The 21,665-nt window shown below is 45.7% G+C and overlaps 1 protein-coding gene across 2 annotated transcripts in view; it reads left to right on the top strand.

Moving 5' to 3' along the window:
- LRP8 (LDL receptor related protein 8) overlaps positions 1–21,665 on the top strand; it is a 163,451-nt gene that overhangs the window by 140,575 nt on the left and 1,211 nt on the right. The window contains exons 5-18 of one of the 2 annotated variants that reach the window (XM_051624554.1): positions 576–938; positions 6,700–6,822; positions 7,152–7,274; positions 10,394–10,513; positions 10,643–10,768; positions 12,347–12,518; positions 14,513–14,740; positions 15,297–15,415; positions 16,689–16,828; positions 17,794–17,935; positions 18,381–18,533; positions 19,187–19,417; positions 20,989–21,057; positions 21,306–21,478. In XM_051624554.1, coding sequence (XP_051480514.1) covers positions 576–938; positions 6,700–6,822; positions 7,152–7,274; positions 10,394–10,513; positions 10,643–10,768; positions 12,347–12,518; positions 14,513–14,740; positions 15,297–15,415; positions 16,689–16,828; positions 17,794–17,935; positions 18,381–18,533; positions 19,187–19,417; positions 20,989–21,057; positions 21,306–21,478 — 2,282 coding nt within the window. The remainder of the gene's footprint in view (positions 1–575; positions 939–6,699; positions 6,823–7,151; positions 7,275–10,393; positions 10,514–10,642; positions 10,769–12,346; positions 12,519–14,512; positions 14,741–15,296; positions 15,416–16,688; positions 16,829–17,793; positions 17,936–18,380; positions 18,534–19,186; positions 19,418–20,988; positions 21,058–21,305; positions 21,479–21,665) is intronic. The other variant, XM_051624555.1, reaches the window with a different exon arrangement.

Here is a 21,665-nt window from a genome sequence, read left to right as displayed (position 1 = left end):
TATGTTAATGTTGAGTTGTGATTTCCAGGGAAGGCATTCAGTGTGTTGTAAAGGGCCTTACTGGCAGATTGCAGCTAAATTGATGCTCGGCTCACTAAATATTTACCCTACACATCCCACTTAATATGTCCAAAACCAGGCACACTGCGAAATCCTGAAACCTGATTCAGTGCTTGGGAAAGTCAGTGCAGAACAAAGCCAAGCTCTGTGTCCACTGGTGTGCCAGCACACCTCCCCCCTCCCGGCCCTCTCCCTGTCACCCTGTGCACAGGGGCTCACAGCCAGGGTAGCACTGCACCTGCTCCCACACTTCCCTACCAGCAGTTGTTGCACCCCTGCTGCCCCTTCTTCAGGGTTGCCCATCACATCCTATGGCACAGCTGGGGAGGTGACCACTGCTCCTTGCCATGTAGTGTTGCCATTGGGGAAAATGTTCTGAGTTAGGGCAGCCAAGGTAATGCTTTTCTGCCCTCATCATTCCCCTGTTTCAGACAGTCCTAATGTGCTAACTCTGGCACAGTGGTGAGGGCCGAGTTGGAGACCTCACAGCTCACCATTTTGTTCTTATTCCCAAGCCTGTTCTCCCAATGAGTTCCAGTGCAGTAACAAGTCGTGCATCTCCATCATCTTTGTGTGTGATGGTGACAACAACTGCGGGGATGGCAGCGATGAAAGAAAGTGCTCCCCTCTGACCTGCAACCCCAACGAGTTCCAGTGCAACAACAGCGTGTGCATCCCTGAGCTGTGGGTGTGCGATAACCAGCCGGACTGCGAGGACCAGTCGGACGAGGCCGTGGAGAAGTGTGGCTACGATGCCAAGGCCCTCAACACCTGCGCCGCTCACGAGTTCCAGTGCGGCAACGGCGAATGCATCCACCTGAACTGGAAGTGCGACGGAGACGAAGACTGCAAGGACAAGTCTGATGAGCAGGATTGCCGTGAGTGTCCTCAGGGGTAGGGCAGGGCTGAGGGCTCTCCTCCCTGCGGGAGAGGGGCCAGAAGGCTGCTGTGGGCTGTCTTTTGAGGCAACTTTGATGTCTGTGCAGCAACTGTGTGCCTGACAAGGAGTGTTTGTGTCCCTAATGGCATGACTGGGTGCCCAACCCAGCAGGGTCAGGTATATTCCAGACTGCTTTTATGCTTTTTTTTTTTTCCTTGAGGATTCAGGGAGGAGATGCAAGAGCTGTTAGATGGTAGTGTGCCTCAGAAGAAATCTGTTTCACTAGAAAGACAAGGAATGGAAAATGGGAAACGTGTTCAAAGCCCTCAGGCTGCGTGGTGGGGTCACAGCCTGGAGGTTAGAAGCCACAACACTAAAGGGAATATACGATCAGCAGAAAAAAAATAATTAATTTTCTGCCTCTGAAGTTAGAGAATACTGAACAAGGTAGTCAAGAACAGCACCTCTGAAGAATCCAGTTTGAAATGCACTTTGAGCTTGGCTTGATAAAGGCACAGAGCTAATAAATAATGGATTCCTTTTCAGCTGGCTTTATGCATTTAACATGGTGGTGTTGGTGTGTGTGGTATTTTAAATGTGTCATCCATTTTTAGCCGCTAAACTGTTCAAGCTGGTCACTTAACCTGAGGAGGGAGAGAGAGAGAAGAAAATAAGAGCAAAATGTTTTGCTAAAATATTGATAATCACAAGATTGAAATAAAATATTTACATAGCTGTATATATTTAGCAGCTCTGACATTAGGCCACCTCTGGGGAGGAAGGCAGCAACCAGCGGCAGAAACCAGACATTTTTGCAAAGGTACCTAAGAAAGTTTAACACTTTTGCCAGTACTATCTTTTCAAACCCATGACAACAGGGAGTCCAGGCTGGTGAGCTCAGAGCAGCTGTGTGGTTAGAGCCCCTTAGAGTGGGGAATCAGTATCTCCCACGCAGAGAGAGGCAGATGTAAATTCAGGGACTTCTTTAGCAAGAGAGAGGAGGATGTATAAAGTCCTGCACACCACTGTTTGCACTGCAGGAGAGGAGAGGGATGAGCCAAGGTAGCCCTGGAGCTGCTGTGCCTTTGAAAGAAGCAAGGACTCTTTTAAAGGAGAGGTGAGAGCTGAGTAGGAGAAGACAAATATGTTTTATTAGGAAGAGAGCAGCTTTGACTGCTGGGTACAAGGATATCATCGCTGTCAACTCCCTTCTGAGTAGGATGGATTAGGTAGGATGTCTTTCCCTTTATCTCCAAAAAGGTGATACAGAAGCTGACAGAGCTCTTGGGCAGCAGGTACTCAGGCAGTACTTCCGTGGTCTGAAGCAACACAGGGACAGTGGAATAAGGAGACAAAGCTGATTTCTGGCATCCATTTCAGTATGAAGTGACTGCCAAGCTGGAGCATATCCAATGGAGATGTGCACTGCTAACTGGTACAGCCTGTGTTGTTTGGTACCAGTTTCCATGTTGAGACCTCCTGCAGATAATCCTGAAATTGTATCCCCTCCAAATCAGGAGGCAGTGACTAGGCCTACATAACAAACACAGATGAAGAACTGATCTCTGTCCCAAAGATTGCATTCCCTGCAGTGTTGGCCAAGTTTAGACAACTCAGGAGAGGGAAAGGTGAGCTCCCTTCTACTTCCAATTGGTGAAAGAGGGGAGCAGGTTTCAGATGGCACTTTCTGATGAAGTGTCTCTAAAATTTCAATCCCTGTTGTTCAATTTGAATTTTTTTAAGTCTTTTACAGGCCCCATTTACTTTGACACACTGCTGGGTTAGAGGAGTGGGACTGTGCCCACATACCTTGCTGAGGCAGAGGGAGCACTTTGTTCCTAGCTTCTGTCCTTGCTCTCACAGACACCAGCAGCTTCCAGCTGAGCTCAAACAGCCGCGAGTGAGGCCCAGCATCCCTCAGCTACAGAGCAGCTCCATCAAGTAGCACATCCAGATAGCCAAGGGCAGCCTCCCTGGGGCAGAGGACACAGCTGGACACTACTGTAGCACAGCACAGTGCTGACAACCAGTGGAGGAAGGAGGAAATGTGGCAGATGTGACTTGAGACATTTGTATCTCTGAGAAGCACAGATTTAGCACCTGAGGTTTTTCCCCAGGAAGTCTTGGTACAGCACAGTGTGCAGTGTATTTACCCAGGAGAAACAAGCATGTGAGCTGCTTCTGCTGCTTTCAGCCCTGTAGGCCAGGAGGCGCTGGTTTCAAAGCCCCATGTTTTACGTAGTGCAGCTCTCTGTGCAGAGTGCCTGGTCTGCTCTTTACGTTCTAGTGCAAACCAAGAGTCGCCCTGGTGCCACAGAGATGAGCCAGCTAGGTCAGAGTCAGAACTAGTGTTGAATTCCCCCCCTAAATGCAGCTGTTGCTTGGGTGCACATGCCTGCAGTAAGGCAGTGACATTTGAGAGCTCTGGAAACTCAGCATCGCTGTTCATCTGTTGCACTGAAGAGTTTAAGGATTGACCTTTCATATTTTTTTCCTCTCCGGAAGTTCTCTTTTTGAGAACATTATCATGTGGCACTCAGGGAGTTACAGGTGTCTGACACTGTTGCATCCCCTTAGTAACAGGGATGGCACAAGTACCACCAGCTTCAGCTTGACTAAAGCTGCAGATAGCAGCACTAGGTCTTCTCTTCAGAAAGGGACTCATATGGGCTTTGCATTGTACAAAATAGAGGGATGGGAGCTAATACTTTTAAAAAGTTCCATGAGGCCATTACCAGTCATTTGTTAGAATCATGTTGGGGTTATAAACGAGTAGAGCAGAAATGAAGGGTGACAACTGGTGAACAGGTTTTGGCTGCAAGACAGCAAATAAATAGGAGGGAATTAATCATTTTAGGAAAGTTGTGTGAGAACATTGCTTGGTTGGGTTTTTCCCTGGCATATATATTCAAATATGTATATGTATTTATGTAATCAACATTAGGTTAGATTTATTAGTCTCCAACTCTGGAATTGTTACAATTTAAAATGTCCTTTGCAACTCACATTAGGACATCCAGGAGGGAAAATAAATAATGCTTACAACTGACAACTAGTAAACAGATCCCTTGAGACCTGACCTCCCACTTTTTTGTGCCCCATCTATAAAATGGAATTGATGCATTTTGCAAATGCTGGAGTTTTCTTGAGATTAAATTCATTTGAGGGGGAGGAACAGAAGACAGAAGAAAGCCTTAGACTTGGAATCTGGAATATATCTGCTGAATCTGAGCAATACAGCTTTGTGCCCAGTATTTGCAATGGGAAGTGTCTGTTTGAGTGTGTCTGTTAATTTAGCACGGTAAATTGTTCCATATTTCATTTGCAGAGGAGATTATTATAAAACTGCTGAGAGTTCACTGATATAAACCCTTCAAAACAGCACAGCAATTTTTGGAACATCTTGTGCAAATAAACAGCACAGCTCTTCCCTCTTCTTGGGATATTGCTCTGCTTTGGGAATGGCCTTGATGACAACCTGCTGACATCTCTGCCAGTGGTGCTAAGATGGGTTTGTGTCCCAGCTTCAGGATAACAAAGTTCCTGGCCCTCCCCCTCAAACTTATGCTCTCCAGGTCAGGTATAAACATGGTGTTCTCTCTCCTCCTACCAAACAATGCACCAAAACCTAGATATGCTGTATGTGCATTTTACTACCTTTGTGATCAATAAGAGCTGTTACTGAATCTGCTCTTTTTAGATGTCTGTTAAGAGGCTCAGGGACCTCCAATGCCTGAACTTCCACAGCTCTGCTGGAGTGAGAAGTGGTCCAGGAGACCAAGCCTGGTCTCCAAACTTCTGTCTCTTCTTGAAGTACAAGCTTTGTGCAGTGATGCTGTACAGTCCCACATCTGTGTTTTGCAGTCCCTGTAGCAACTGAGCTAAGAGATGTGCTGTCATTTTTCTCTCAGTCTTATGGTGATCGTGTGACATTGTCTTTGCAGTTCCTGCAAAATTCTGCTTCATTTTAATTTGGCTTAGGATTAGAAATATTTCTGTTCTTAGCATCTAGCTATAACTGCTTTTTAGAAGAGCTTTTAAGATTACAATTTAGGACAATTAGCAGGATTTCTAATGGCTGTCTTCCAAATCTGTAGCAGTTGTCATGCAGATTTTCTTGATAAACTGGAGACCTTTTTTCCTGCTCTGGGAAAGGCAAGAACCCCATTAGCTTTAATCACGTTACGGTTCTGTGAGGAGTTAATACTTATAATCAGAAATGGAGGACCATCCTTTCCTGTCTCTGCATGTAGAATTTGCTACAGAAAAGGTGAAGTAAACTGGTTTTTGTGTTGTTGGTGAAGACAAAAAACAACTGGGAATTTTTGGCTAGACAGTAGGAAATGCTTTGCAATGGCCAATGAAAGAGTTAAGGATTGGCTAGGGGGGAGGTGGTCTCTCCAGACAGGTGCTTGTACATGACAGGAGCAGTTCAAGCAGAAGTTCCCTTGCCTCTCAGCAGAAGCATTCAGTACCATTTCCAGATTCGTGGTCTGTGATTCTCCCAGACCACAGCTTTGTTTCTTCCTCTCCTCATTTTTCTCTATTTAGAGCAACAGTTTCCACATGCTTAGTTGGGAGCTGCTGTCCCAGATGTCCCTCTGAGGTATCCCATTTCTGTGCCTGGGTTTATTAGCTGAATTGTGGTGACACAGCTGGTCCTGTAACTATGCTTATTGCTTACGATTTTTTTGTTGTTTTGCAGCTTTTTATGAATATAGTGCATATGGCTTTCCTCTCCAAGGAGCAGTGCTATTTCCAAACTTCCCTCCTGTGAATACTGTGTATTTCTAAAGGCAGGATTTCTCCCTTCCCCCACCAGCCCTGCAGTTGTGGCTTTTCTTGCCTGTTGTACCCTTCACCAGCTGAAGATGCACTAGAGCTAAGTCCAGTGAGGCAGTCACGAATCTGGATCCTTCATCCTAAGGGATGCAATCATCAATAATGCCAAGTCTTTGTGCAACTAAGACTTTATGGTATTGATGCTAGCTCACTTCACATCTGTGGCTCTTCCTGGGTTATCTGAAAGTAGTAATTTTTGTATTAGAACCAGTTTGTCAAATTGTCAAGGAAGGTAGCTCTCACCTCCCATGTAGTACCATCAGTGCTGACCTCCTCTAGCTATTCAGAGGCAGTGATTTTCTGTCATATGATACCAGGATGCAATCAGCAAGATGGAAAGGCTTGAGTCAAGAGCTCTCCAGGGTGCACTGCTTTAATAGGATTTTAAAAAAACATCTGTAAGACAGTCCCCTGAGAATGAGGGGATGTTTTGCCAGTGAACTACAGACTGCAGCCCTTCACTGGCTAGCAAGTGCCTGGATCCTTTGTCAGCACAGGTCCCAGCTAGGGAGGTCTCTCACTTAGTCTAACCTTGGGGACTGCTTTCCTAGTTGCAAACCAGCCTGGCTTCTCACATCAGACTGAAAATCCCAGCAGGACTCCACTGCAGATGGTTTTGCTGCCTGCTTGCTTCCTTTTGGCTCACCTGAGGAGTTTCACTGCCTGCATGGATTGTGTTTTGACTAGGTCTGCTCGTATGGGCTTTGGGGCTGTTTTCCGGAGGAGGTAGAGGGTGATTTCGGATGGCAAAGGGGGACAGGAGGACAGTGGCTGAGGCAGCTGCTGCCACTGATGCTAGGTGACATTTGCTGACAGGAAGTGCAAAACCCCAGCAGAGTCAGAGGTACATGGCTAAAAGGTACCACACAGAAGATTTAAGTCCTGTGTGGCTAATATGTGAATGTTTTGTCTTAAAGCTCTGGTGACCTGCCAGCCAGATGAATTCCAGTGTGGTGATGGGACCTGTATCCACGGAGCAAAGCAGTGTGACAAGGTGCACGACTGTCCTGACAACAGTGACGAGGCAGGCTGTGTCCAAGGTGGGTACAGCCAGCTCTGCGCTCCTCCCGCTCTGCGGTGTAGGCCTGTGAGAGCTGTGGGCATTGGAAAGGGAAGAGGCCACACCAGGCTGCTTCCTGTAGGGAGTTGTAAGCCGTGCTGGCAATGGGGTCACTTCGGAGAGATGATTGTTCTGACCAGGGAGACTGCATGACCTTGAATGTTCCTTGCATGACAGTCAGGTTTAATGATCATTTGCTTAATCCCATCCCGTTTCTGCTAATGCCACCCTCTCAAAACTTTGTCAGGCTTTTTGTTACCACAAGCCTCGTCTAACTTAGTTGCTTTCCTCTCTTGCCCAACATGACAGAGTCAGCATGTGAAAGTCCCAGCAAGTTTCAGTGTAAGAGTGGAGAGTGCATTGACGGAGGCAAAGTGTGCGATTCACATAGAGACTGCAGGGACTGGTCTGACGAGCCTCTGAAAGAATGTGGTACAGTACTTGCCTTCTACATGTTGCTCCTGTTGTAACTGCTTCCCCTCTCTTCCATCTGGTGCTCACAGCTTTGAGTGTAACCACATGTAGCTGCTAATGCTATTTCTCACTCTGCTCCTCTTTCCTTGCCTTTCTTCTCTCGTCACCCTTCATATGAATATAATTAGTAGCCTAGTCTGATCATCTGTAAGTTTGAACTGTGCCCTTCTCGGCTCAGCTTTTCTTCTGGGAGGGATGTATGAACTGAGCATGGGACTAGGAATCAGGAATTTCCCCTCTCCTCAAAAGATTAGTGCCATCCACAGCACAGACCAGTTTATTAAGCCTCATTGCCTAAATTATCTTTGAATTGTAAGATGGTGGTAACACCATAAAAAGTTAGCATTAGGAACATGTTTTGAAGGTGAAAACACATAGAGGGGCAGCAATTACTAAGAGATTACTTCAGCCATTCCTGGGTTGCACATGTTGTTGCTGCTTCCCTTGGCACTGCCAGCAGGTTGCTCTCTGCAGTGTCCTGCCAGCTCTGGGCTAGCGAGAAGGCACAAGCCATGAGAGCCAGGTCTGCCTTGGGGCTGTCAGAGCCAGCAGAATGGAAAGCCCAGGGCAGAGCGTTGTGCCCTTCACCCACCTTTCCCAGTGGGTATTGTGGGTACCAGCCCCAATCTGACACATTACTCACATTTGCTTTTTTTCCCCAGTGCAGACATGTCTCAGACAGGCATCCCTTTCCATGACATCATGGAGCACCAGTAGCATGGAGCCCAGTGCCTGCCTCTGAAATAACTCTCATTCAGGAAGAACTGTCAGTCTCTCTATATCAGACAAGAAGTGTGTGTGCATGCCTAGTGAGGATGTTCTTACCTTGTGCTTTCAGCGTGCCCTTGCTTCTTTCCACACTAATCCACATCTCCCTGTCTTTCTGAGTGGGTGTTGCAACTTGTCTGTCTGTGGAGGTCTCCCAGCAAAGCTGACAGCCCACTTTGTCTTAGGAGGCTGGGCAGTGGTATGGCATGGCACAGCTGGGCTTGGTGCTCACCCTTACCATGGTGCCATGGCTGACTTGGTGCAGTCTCAGCTGGCAGTGAGTGTTTTTTGAGTTAGGGAGCTGAGCAGAGAACAGTGCCCAAAGGAAAGGATGTGTAGTGACAGGACGAGGGGTAATGGTCTTAAATTGGAAGAGGACAGATTTAGGTTAGACATTAGGAAGACATTATTTCGTGTGAGGGTGGTGAGACACTGGAACAGTTTGCCCAGGGAGGTTCTGGATGCCCCCTCCCTGGAAGCGTTCAAGGGCAGGTTGGATGGGGTTGGAGCAACCTGGTCTAGTGGGAGGTATCTGTGGTCATTCAGGGAGGTTGGAACCAGATGATCTTTAACCCAAACCATTCCATGATTCTATGTGGATTGGTGGTAACACCCATGCACAAATAATCCAGTCAGAAGCACGAGGTACAGGACATGCTCCTCTTGGTGTGTCTGTCTAGCTGTGTGCTAGGCACTGCAATACCCCATGAGATTCCCCAAAAAAGCATGGCAGAAGATAGAACATCACCCGTCTTATTTTAGGCAGGCAGTGAACATACTGCTGAAGTTTGGGTAATAGGCAGTGCCTGCCCAGCAGAAAGACAACAGGCTACTGTCTGTCTGGCTCCTCAGCTCCTGTTGATAATTGAGACAAGTGAATCAGCACTTCCTTGATTTACAGTCTCTACAGCCATTCCACGGAACACCTCTGAAACCAGGGGAACCATCTGAGTGAGGATTTGCTTGTTAGCCAAAACAGCCTTTGTGGTATTTTGCAGAGAGCAGCTGTGCATGTTTATGACCCAGGTTGCTAAGGGCCACTATGCAAGTGTAGGAGTAGGTGAACACTGAACAGTGAGGACTCACAGTGTGACTGTGGACACCATCTTGGAGCCTCATAAACTTGCTCTATTAATAATTTAGTCATATCTATATGTGTGTGTGAAAGCATCCCAGAGCTGGGATGGGGTTCCTTCTGGTGTGGTATTTTTCTAGTCTTACTGACTTAATTGGCTTGTGGTTGTCACCATTTTCTTACAAGAGCACTGGTTTAATGCCACTGCTGCACCACTCACCTGCAGCGTGCAAGGAAGCAAGAAGTCAAAGATAAATGAAAAACTTGCCTTTGAATTGCGTTATAGGTTGAAGCAAATGAGTTCTGCTTGTTCTAGTGAGCCCACTATCCTTGAAATCCCTCAGCTTCTCTTCAACAGTCTTACTTAGGGAGAAGGATTTCTCTTCACTCTGTGTAGGTAATTACAACAAGAAATGTTATTTCTGACAGGAAACCAGCTTTCCTCAGCCTCTCATTCAGTTCCAGTTACAAGGATCCATTTAGTCTCTTTTTCATTTCAACACTTGAAAGCAGGATCAGAGAGGTGGCCTTGGATTGGAGAGGGACTCAGGAGAAGATGGGGGCTGTTGCTTCATAAATTGCACACTTGGGCTGATGCAGGCTGCCAGCAGAGACTGTTGTGTGGGAGATGTTTGTGGGAGGACTGTATCTCAGTGCTAATGGAGTATATCTGACAGACTGTACTTTGGTGTTTTCTGGAATTTTCACATAGATCATTCCTTGGAGCTAGATGGGAAAATAGTACAGTATTTCAAAATAGCTGGCTCCTGGGAGATGAGACTCCCCCAGCATGAATTATTAAAGCTCAGAGAGACTGTTCAGAAAAACCAACATGAACCAGCACATGGGGAAGGAGGAGTCTCCTGGAGAGAGCCCTTGGGTCCCTTGGAAATTTCTCACAAGTGGCAGAACACGCTCAAAGCAGCAGCTCTCTGATGGGATGCAATGCAGAGACTCACATATGCTGTATCCCCAGGGCTTACTGTTCATTTAGGCACTGGCTTTCAGTATAGGTGATCCTGCAGTGTTGGTTTGGAATAGTAAAGAGCAAGAAGGTGACGTGCTGGTGGCTTCCTATCTGTCAAGTCACTCGTGCTTTATGGGGCCAGCTCCTGACTACCAAAACCTGATAGATACGGGAAAGTTTCTGAGGACCTCACTTCATTTTATTCAGTCGTTAAACTAACCCATTCCCCCCCCGCCTTGTCATAGATGATCTGTTTATCCCTTCCAGGTATTAATGAATGCTCGATGAATAACGGTGGTTGCTCCCACATATGCAAAGACTTGAAGATTGGTTATGAATGTGAGTGCCCACCCGGATACAAGCTGCTGGATAAAAAAACGTGTGGAGGTAATTTACATGCAAACAGCAGTCCCTTGTGTTTCACCATACAGAGACGTGATTATATTCACTTCAGCACTGCTCCATCACAGATGGTTTGATTGCAAGTTATTGATGGGTTTCAAACACTCCTTTCAGACATAGATGAATGTGAGAATCCAGACGCTTGTAGCCAGATCTGCATTAATTACAAGGGGGACTACAAATGCGAGTGCTACGAGGGATACGAGATGGACACCCTATCCAAGAACTGCAAAGCTGTAGGTAAGACAGTGCCACAGGCACTTAAACTCTGCTTGCTCAACATTACAACTCTGATAAGAAAACATGCTTGCAGGGCTGAGCATGGAGGAGCAGAAACAAAAGGAAACTAGCAAAGCAAGCAAGCAAAGACATTTCATTTCGAGCAGCACAGAACTGCTGCAGTGATAGCAGATGCGTCTCTAGGCAAGAACTACTTACTGATCATGCAGATCAGAATATATTAACAGTGTACAGAGCAAGATTACAGTCACTCGTTGGCTGTTTGAAGCTGAAGCTAGAAAAGAAAGTCTCTTGACAGGTGTTATTAAAAACAATGCAGCAAAAACATGTAGTGGTAATAGTATTAAAAGGAAGAAAACCTCCCAATTAAAGTTCAGTAGGTTAGCCACGCCTCGTACACAAATTCCAACAGGAGTACTAGCAGTTTGCTCAACCTTCATGCAAAAATGAGTGTTACTGTCAGAGGGATAGAAAGCTGAATTGTGCAAGACTGAGCATTAGCCATGCTGGGGGTTTCTTTAATGGAAATAGCAGGTCTCTTCGGGAAGGGAGAGTTACCTGCAATACAAAATTGCTTCTCTAGTGTTACCCTGCACATCCATGTGGCCTCTTTCTTCCCAGGTTCTATATGGTATGCATGGTGTCTTGCTGTCCTCCTAGAGTCTGTTAGTCTTACACCTGCAGAATTAGGACTGACCGCAGTCCTGGGACACTCATCTGCTTGTTGGTTAGAAAATTCTGTTGTGGCCAAGAGTCTGCACTGGGAGCCCTGCAGCATCATGCACTCCAGAGCTAGGACCTTGTCCCAGCTCTTCCCTTTCAGTACATGTTCCTCAGTCCCCTTTTGTCCTTCCCAGTAGGAACATGCCAGTCAAACCCACTGAAGCTCGCGCTGAGCCTCCCATCTTATCCCTACCTCAAACAGGGAGGCACACAAAGAGCGAAGTAAAGCTCCAGCTGTTTGACTCACAGCTTATTCTAGTGACTCTTAAGAACACAGAGGATCATGTGCTCTGCAATGATGTGCACCGCTTGGTCTGAGCCTAGAGACTTGTGTCTGCCTCGTACAGGAGGAAACTGGCCTCCATGGGGCCCACCATCAGTAACCATGGGGGCTAAGGTACTGGCTGTGGTCTTAAAAGCAACATAACTGTTGTGTTTCTATGTGTCCTGCTCTCCTGTCTTTTGGAAAATTCAGGTCAACTTTATCCTTCTTGAGGGGCGCTGGGCTGGGCTGAGATCACAACTGCAGTAGCATTATCACCAGCACCCAGGCTGCAGGCTCTGGTCCCACAGGAGAGAGACATGAACTGCCTTGAGCCCAAGTGCTCAGGTGAACTGTGAAGAGTTCTGCATGTATGGGACAGTCTAAAATTCCACCCTGGCAACCAGTCCTGGCGCCGCCAGATTCAACGTGGCTCTATTGATGTGCTTTACACTTGCTTCTGGTGTGCCTTAAAGCTTCCTTCCAAAGCAGAACTGCCAGTGGCTGGTAGTTCTGTTGTCTGAGAGATGAAAGTTGAACCCAGCCCTTGTGTCAGCTGCTAAAGTGACAAATGCACTTGTTTTCTGTGGCAGGCAAGAGCCCGTACCTGATCTTCACCAATCGCCACGAGGTCCGCAAGATAGACCTGGTGAAAAGGGACTATTCACGCATCATCCCCATGCTGAAGAACGTGGTGGCACTGGACGTGGAGGTGTCAACAAACAGAATATATTGGTGTGACCTGTTCTACCGAAAAATCTACAGGTAAGGGGCAAGAAAGGATGTGTGTTTTGGTGCCTTCCCAATCCTACAGCTCATGTATCCTTTAAGGACAGTCTGCAGAGAATAAAGGAGGGTGCAGTGAACCTGAGGGCTTTTCTTCTCTTACTGTGGCCCAGACTTGGAAGCTTTTTTAGGAATTGATAAAGAAATCAGGGCTTGTGCAGTTATTTGGTGATACAGGAAGGCTTTTTGTCAATTATAGATGGTGCTGCATTTGTGCAGTTACTTAGACTCTGGTTTAGTGAATCATAATATTGCCAAGTGGTGCTGCATGACTATTCTGCTGTGCTGTGTGTGAAACCACAAAGGACTTAGCATCAGGAAGCACAAAGGAGGTAAATGGTGAGAGCAGGGAGGTAGCAACACAGATAGTAGCTGCCCACTCTGGTCTTGAGTAGACTGGGTTTAAAATCTCAGCACTTGACCAGATGCACATTCTGTAATTCTCCTTCATCTGTTTTTATGGCACCCATCACAGCACTGTGTACTGGGGCTTGTGAGTGCCTAGTCAAAATTGTATTTCATTTATGTGTTGAAAATCCCCCATGTATATTCTGATTTTCATAGCTATTGCAGCTTCTACAGTGATTTGTTCTGGATTTTAGCTAATGATCTAGCAAAGGTTGATTAGTTACAGTGCGTGGGAGCCAAGCCAGGGTTTCTGCTGGCTGTGGTAGCTCCTGTGCCACTGGCAGGGAAGTTTGCCCAGGTTGTGCTGAGTGTTAAGCATTTAAGTAGCCTGTGGGGCTCTGAAAATGGGGAGATGGTTCAGAAGAAAGCTGATGCTTTCACCGTGTCTGATTCTGTAGGCACAGGCAGGGGTGGGTAAGGGCTTCACATTCACAGGCAGAGAATTGTTCAATACACACTGCTCCTTCTGCAGCTCTGACAGTGAATGCCCTGGGGGCCCCTAAGCAGTGTTCATACCCTGGCAATACCAAACCTTTTGCTTTTTCCAAACAGCAGAGTTTTCCTCTTTCTCACTCCTACTTGAATTAGCTTAGTTGTAAGTCCCACCTTTTTTGCTGCACAATCGTAACTGAACAATTAATGTTCCCCTTTAAGATACCACTACTGTCACTAATACCAAACACTTCCAAACAAAAGGCCACCATGTCCCTCCAGCAGACAACAGGACTCCACCTGCCGGGGTCGTCTGGGGAAAAAGAGTGTAGTGGAGAGGCTAATGCAAGGTGAAAACTTGGAGGCAGTTGCTGGCAAGAGGTCCCATCTTTCTTAATGCTCACCTCACTTGCTCCAGAACTTTCTGCTGTTTTGGAACTTCTCAAAGGTGTACCAGGTTATTCTAAGAGCCAGACTAAGAAACCTTGATGCAAACTCGGAATAACTCCAGTTCACTGAAATGGTATCAGTGCAGGGGCAGCCGAGCAGAATCAGCCTGTGTGCTTGTAGGAGCAGCATTGAGCTATTTATGAACCATCCATGTAGAGTTTTCCTTTCATTAGCATTTTGAGGCTGCCACTGATATTTAGTGAACATTTTCTTTGTATCTAATGAGATCACTTGCCAAATTAATACAGCTTCACAAATTCCTTTGATGAATCATAATTAGTTACACAGGTCCTAATTTTGCAATACATTTAAGCACATTTATCGGCATGCTAAGTTCAGCTGTTCAGCAGAGCACTGGAGATTATATTTCTAATGTCCATAAATCGTGAATCAATCTTCTTGAAGTCAAATGTTTTACCCAGTTGTGCAGTTACAGCAGGAAGCAGGTAGAAAAATAAAATTAGTTTCCTGTTGGGGAAATGCCTGCTATACAGGTGGAGGGGAATAAGAACAAGCTGTGGAAGGTTGTAGCATGCAGCACCAGGGTTTCTGTGTCACTCATGCTGCCACACAGGCACGGGGTGCAGTGGTGCTGCCTGGCATTCTCAGGTGCAGCCCCATGCACCTCTGCACAGCCCTGCCTGTGCCACGTGTCAGCCCAGTGACAAGTCCTGTCTTTGCAGCGCCTACATAGACAAAGCCAGTGACACAGCTGAGCAGGTGATCCTGATAGACAGCCAGCTGAACTCTCCTGAAGGACTGGCTATAGACTGGGTTCATAAGAACATCTACTGGACAGATTCTGGAAACAAGACCATCTCAGTGGCCACTGCGGATGGACGCAGGAGGAGGACACTTTTCAACAGTGACCTCAGTGAGCCAAGAGCCATTGCTGTTGATCCCACACGGAGGTAGGTGTAAAGACCCCAAATTCTCCTTTTGCCAGCAGAGACCTTCCAGTCTTCTTTCTGCCTCTTACAAACTTGTGGGTGGTTCTCATCTCATCGAAACTTCAGTTGCCCTTTAAGATACGGAGATCCACTGAACTTAAATGGGACTGCTGAGATGGTTCAACCAACACTTTGTAAGGTCGCTGCTGTTGAAGAAAGTTCTGAAAATAATGGTCAGGTCACATGTTCGATGGGCCTGAGCTGGTCCAGGCACATAGGTTGTGCTGGGAAATGAAGTTGTGTGATGTGTACGGGCTACTTGGGTGAGTGAAATCCACATACCTCCCAGACACAGCAGGAGATGGTTTGCATGGGGTACTAAGGTGAGACTTTGCATTCTGGTGCAAGTTCTGTGACAGAGCACCCTGTGGGACAGTAGGTGGCCCCACTAGGTGCACATCAGAATTAACTAGAGTGAGGGGCTTTGCGATGACAACAAGGCACCTCCTACTTGGACTAGTAGTGCAGATTTCCTACCCTAGAGTCCAGTTTACTGTGTTGCATCTTCCTCTTTCAGGTTCATGTACTGGTCTGACTGGGGAGACAAAGCCAAGATCGAGAAAGCCGGTCTGAACGGCGTGGGGCGGCAGGTGCTGGTGATGGACAACATCGAGTGGCCAAATGGCATCACACTTGGTGAGTTCCCAGGTTGGAGCTACAGCAAGCACTGGGCTCATGGAAATTGGTTTTGTTAACTGGGAAAACAAAAGTGCGAATGTGTGTGCAAAGGCACCTGCACTCAGAAATCCTGGAAATCCTGTCACTGCTCACCAACACGAGTGATTTAATTTCAGTAGCAAACGCAGGCAGTGAGTCTTGCCACAGAAAGAGCCTCATACTGCAGGAGCTGTGAGGTGCTTTTAGGTCGGCCTTAAATCAAAGGGTGGCTTGAGGGGAGAATACAAAGCTGCAACAACCCTCTGGAAGGCCAGAGAGTCCTTGGTGCTAGTGCCTCTGGAGCTGGACCTGTCTGAGGAGGGGCAGAAAGGAGGTTTTCTGCCCCATGGGGAGCAGGGCTCAGCCTCCTCTGAGCTGAAGCTGTAGGTGTCTAAGGCCTGCAGGTGTGAGGTTCTCTGCATGGTTTTGTATTTGAAAATTGTGGCCATGACAAGGATGTAGGAGGAAACACTCCTACCATTGCATAGGGTTGAAGTTGTTCACTGCTGTGAACAATTCATGCGATCCTGTAGTAATCAAGAAATTAATTAATGAATTGTATAATTACAGAACTTGTTTTGTGTTGGCACTCTGCGTTCTGTTTAGTGGATCTCATCCAAAATTACTGAATTTTCTCCAGGAAGAGAAATTCAGTCCTTAGCATTCTAAATAACACTGGATCCTTCCCTCCCACTCTTACCTGCACCCTCCCCCAAACCTGGCTGGTTGTGGTAGGAGTGTCCCCAACACCAGGTTCCCCCACCCTGTAGCACAATGAGGGTTTCTGGACCTAGGCTTCTTCTCTGAAAATGTGTAAATCACACAAGTCTTTCAGAGAAATGTTTTATTTGAATCATGGTTGTTGTTCTCCAGCAAGAGGCCAAGGACTGAATAGCCTTGAGAGGGATGAAGCTTCTTGCTCAAGCACTGATGGGGTGACTCTGGGAAGCCCAAGCTGCTGCTGGCTTCTGCTCCTCCTGGTAACAAAAGAGCCTCATTCTACAAAGCTGTCAGTCAGGCATTCCCCACACACAAAACAGAATGTTCCTCCTTTTTAATCTTATTTATAGGGTCTTATCCCAGTATATCTGGGCACTGGTTCAAAATCAGAAGTAGTGTTTAAAAAAAAAAAAATAAAGGGCCCAATAATAAACAGATTAGTCATGCTGCCAGCAGGGAAAACATGCTGGGCAAGAGAAAATGAGTTGCAGGAGCTGTGTGTAATTTTGCTTCATTGTGTTTCCCTTCTCAGATTTGCTGAATCAGCGTCTCTATTGGGTAGACTCCAAATTGCATTCACTGTCCTGCATTGATTTCAACGGCAGCAACAGAAAAGTTCTGATCTCTTCCGTTGATGATCTGAGCCATCCTTTTGGCTTAGCAGTGTTTGAGGTAAGAGCTGACAACAGATGCAGAACAGACTGGAGACTGCAAGAGGTCTCAAAGCTCTTCTTGAGTAAAAGCTCTGCCTTTTGCATAGCACAGGGAGCTCAGCAAGGGCGTTCACTGCTATAGAAACCGATTAACCTGGGGTGGGTTCAGTGAGGAAAATTGTTTTCTAAAGCCCTTGATCAGGAGCAATGCATTATCTCATGTTCTGCCTCATGTAGTGCCTCTGTGAGGGGCAGGTGGTGCCCAATGAAAAACCTCCCACAGAACTGGAAAATGGGTAATGGAGTTTCTTAGTTTAATTGATCCAACTGTCCATGCCAAGGTCCAAACTTGCCAGCAAGGGAAGGGAGAAGCCACCTACTGTGATCAGCAGAGGGGGCTGGGGGTACCCATCACTGAGTGACGTTTTTTGAAAGTCAGACTTAGAAGGGAGCTGCAGGGGCTGACAGCAGCCTCAGCCTGCAATGGAGAGCTTTGCTCCACACTGTCTTCCCACGCCTGCGTTGTAGATGCTGTACTCTTGTACCACACCCTGTCACACTGTATGCTGTAGGCACTTCATAGATACCTGCATAATGCAGGTCTTAGCTTTGGAAAGGAGAAGAAAAATCAGCAAGAGATAAGAAAAGTTTCTGGTATGGCCCTTTGGTTCTGCTCATGATCCACCCTGTTGGTTTCAGACACAGAATGGATGCAGCTCTCTGTACTTAACCAAATCTCTGCTCCCTTCTCTCCATCTCAGAGTTACTCAGAGGTACTAAGCACTTTATGAACGTGCAGGGTTGCTGGGCTTTTAAACATGAGAAATGACAGTGTCCAAAAGAAAAAAGCTGCAGGTAGTAGTAGTGTGAACAGAAGGTGCTCCAAGGTAGGAACACAGTGCGTTGACTTCGTGCCTACTGGAGTTTAATCCAATTTGAGTTGGATTGGAGCAGTTCAGGTAAGAAATCCTGTGTTTCCTGCAGGACAGAGTGTTCTGGACTGATCTGGAGAATGAAGCAATCTTCAGTGCAAACAGGCTGAATGGCTTGGACATCTCTGTTTTGGCAGAAAATCTCAATAATCCCCATGACATTGTGGTATTTCATGAGTTAAAGCAGCCCAAAGGTAAGACATGTCCTCAGGGTATCATGGCCCTAAGTCAGGTTTATTTAGTTAGTACATTTATATAGTAGGTGTATTAGTTAGTAAATGAAATGCGTCCTAATGGTTCTTGAGGAGATAAAATGCACAGGTAATAATGTGAAATCAATGCCTAATGTTTGAAGATTGTGCATAATTAATTTAGCAGCAGCATTTATTGAAAAGTCTGCAATTTGTTACTAGCTGTTTAACTGTGTTACTCTTGTCGTTGTGATGCTTGCCATTCATTACATACTTGGGTAGTTTTTATAGTAGGGTGTAAGATTTCATGCTACTCCAAACTGTAAAGATTAATTAAGGTAGGGAGTGAAAGAGAGAGAGTCTTTTTAGAGGACCTGATATTTCTTTGCCAAGAACAAGAAATAAATAATCAGAAAAGTAACTTGTCTTTTCTCCCATCATTGAACAGCTCCAGATTCCTGTGAGCTCAGCCCCCAGCCAAACGGAGGTTGCGAGTATTTGTGTCTTCCTGCACCTCAGATTTCTCCCCATTCTCCCAAGTACACGTGTGCCTGTCCTGACAATATGTGGCTGGGTCCTGACATGAAAAAATGTTACAAAGGTAAATGTGATCATGTTGCTGCCTCAAGATTCCAACAATATATTTCCTGATGGTGGAACACACACACCAGCTTTCTTATTCAACTACTTGATGCCTTCTGCCCACAGCACTGTGGTGTCCTTTACTGAAAGCTGGCTTAGTTTTGAAAGGGTGACTAGAGAAAGACAGAGCAGAGAGGAAAGAAGGGATAAGGGACAGCTCTAGAAGTGTGAATGGTCAATACATCATTACAGTTTGCCAGGTTATTGCCCTGTAGATTCTGGATCTGGAGAGGTCACAGTCACTGTTGATAGTATCTTGAAGAGACAAGTGATTTCAATGTAGTTTTCCCTAACATGCAAATAGTTGCCCTGGTACAACTTCAGTATCTTCTGATGTATTGAAAAAAAAGCAACAACCACGGGTTTTAGAAGTTCCTAACTACCTTGCAGCCAGAGTGCTTTATTCAGAGGTAAAGCTTGACTTCAGGAAATAATTCCTGTAGCTTTAGGCAGAGAACTATTGGCAGTCTGGCTACCTGGTAAACAGAATTGGAATTTGGTTTCTGCTTCTAATCAGTAAACATAACAGTCCTCCCCAGACTGATACCACCATTTGTGATTCTCTTTCTGTACTGACTTTAACCATATGCCATTGTTGCTCTTGCTTTTCAGATCTTCCAACTACTTCAACTACTGCACTGGTTTCTACCACTGCAGCATCTCATACTGCTGGTTCCACAACCATCACAACTGGCACTGCCAGTGCCAATAACACCACTGAAGTTGTCCCCAAAGCTGTATCAGAAGCTACAGTCACCACCCCAACTTTCCATTTACCTTCCACCACATCCATCCTGATGGATTCTGAGATGACCACTGGAAACAGCAATTTATCACAGCATTGTAAGAGAATGAGATTCCTCTTTTTCTATATTTACACAAAAACTCATGCACAGGACACCTGACCTACCCTCTGAGTGACAAGCAGGTCAGATGCAGGCACATCCTTCTGCATAGCAGGAGAATCCCGGTACCCTGTCTGCTGACATCTGCATATGAGGCTGATAGAATTCCAGTCACTGAGGATGTTAAGGAACTTAGGTTTTCATCCAACACACATGAAATGGGCTCTAGAAGTGAGGCCCTGGAGTTCACACCAGCCCTGCTGTTTGTAGTGCTGCATACTGTAATACAGATGATTCTACAGGAGCTTCACCTTTGTAATTATTTGTTTAATTATTCATGTGATCCAGCCCAAGTTGAGGCTAAAAAATGCCTCCTGTCCAGCTCCAGCCCAGTTTGGGATGATGCAGCCCAAGACCAGCAGCATCTCTTGTGCCTGGCTGGGCTCTGCAAGTTAACATGGCCTGATCCGTGACTGAGGTTGGAAGTTTTGCATTATGTATCAGAGAAGGATCCCAGTGGAGAGCACTGCTGGGCAGAAGCCAACTTATAAATTTCATTGTTGTCACTTATTTTTGTGCAAATTTCTTTCAAATGCACTTAATTCACTTTTTAATAAGCTGTGGAAGCAAGGTGCTTTAATTGTCCACATTTGAAAACAGCTTATTATTAAGTAAATAACCATGCAATGAAACAACCTGCCACGGGGAAGTGTTTAAAAGGATAAATTGCCTTTTAATTTCCATGAATTGGTGTATCCAAAACCAACTATAGTTCTCCCTCTCTCAGTTCCTAACGTTTAAGCAAAAATACATTTTCTTTACTGATCCTCTATTACAAGAGCTCAGAGCAAATGTTTGAAAGTATTTAATTTGAAAGGTATGTTGATTTATTTTTTTAAATTCTTTTCCCTATAATTGTTTTTTTCTCTTGTAAGTACAATATTGAGTTTTGGGGTCATTCTCGCAGGCTGCAGCAATGAGTGATACATGTGTAGACTAACTCCTTAGCTGTAAAAAAAAACAACCAAACAAAAAAAAGCCCACAATTAAAAAGAAAAGCTGTGCAGATGGCTTTGAGCTACCTTCTTCTTCTGACAGCTCAATAAATCATTAATTGTCAGTACTAGGAAATGTTCTGTTGTTCCCCTGATCAGTAATTTCCATTAAATGTCACACTGTGTGAAATTGGCCTCCTTTTTGTGCTTGAAAACTTGGATGCACAAGTACAACTACTGACTGATTTCTGGCTGGAGCTTCTCTGTGTGACACCCAGCACGCCCTGAGCTGCCAGGATGTGCTGGTGCAGCTCTCAGCCCTGCCAGGGCAGCAGTGCTCCCACCAGGATCTTGCTCCTACCCATGGAAAGCAGCTCAGCTTGGCCCAGGTTTGTGTGCACAGGCTTTTTATCTTCTCTGCAATCATTTTATTGCAAAACTTCTCATAAACTCTTTGATTCCAAAAGCTTTCTGAGGGGCAAGACAACATGGTTGTCAACATAAAACATTCTTTAGATGTGTCCTTAAAACCAGCAAATGAGTTAAATGATCAGAACTACTTCTGTAATTACAGATGCAAATGATGATCAAGGCTTTGACTCAACGGTGACAGCAGCTGTGATTGGAATTGTCATTCCTGTTGGTAAGCTGACTGCAGGTTAACTTTCTTAACTTTCTTAACCTTGAAGGAGATGATACCAAAATGCTAGTGTAAATACATTCTAATTTTCAGGGCTGGGGGTTAGAAAGAGTACAGGAAGTGCTGAAATGGGGAAAAGTCATCTGGCTTTGAGAAGACTGCACAAGGATGGGTATCTACATGGGAACATCCCAGCAGATTCATGCCCTCCCAGAGAACTGGCTAACAGCCCTTTCTTCCCCTTTCCTCAGTGGTCATTGGCTTGCTGTGCATGGGGGGATACCTCATCTGGAGAAACTGGAAACGGAAGAATACTAAAAGCATGAATTTTGATAACCCAGTGTATAGGAAGACAACAGAAGAGGAAGATGAAGATGAAATCCACATTGGGCGGACTGCCCAAATTGGACATGTCTACCCAGCAGTAAGTATCTCAGGAAACTGCTGACAGAGAAGATTAACTGTGTTGAGAGTTTAGATACAAAATTATCTCCAGCTGATTACAGGGTTGGTTATTTGCCATATAATGACAAAACCCAGAACTTATTTTATAATCACTGAATAAGCAGAAGCCATAACTTCGAGGCTGCTCATGGAGCTATCTTAGAATA

This window comes from Apus apus, chromosome 7, assembly GCF_020740795.1.
Source record: "Apus apus isolate bApuApu2 chromosome 7, bApuApu2.pri.cur, whole genome shotgun sequence".
Taxonomy (NCBI): Eukaryota; Metazoa; Chordata; class Aves; order Apodiformes; family Apodidae; genus Apus; species Apus apus.
Note: the sequence above shows the minus strand (reverse complement) of the source record. Positions and strands in the feature narration are given on the sequence as shown.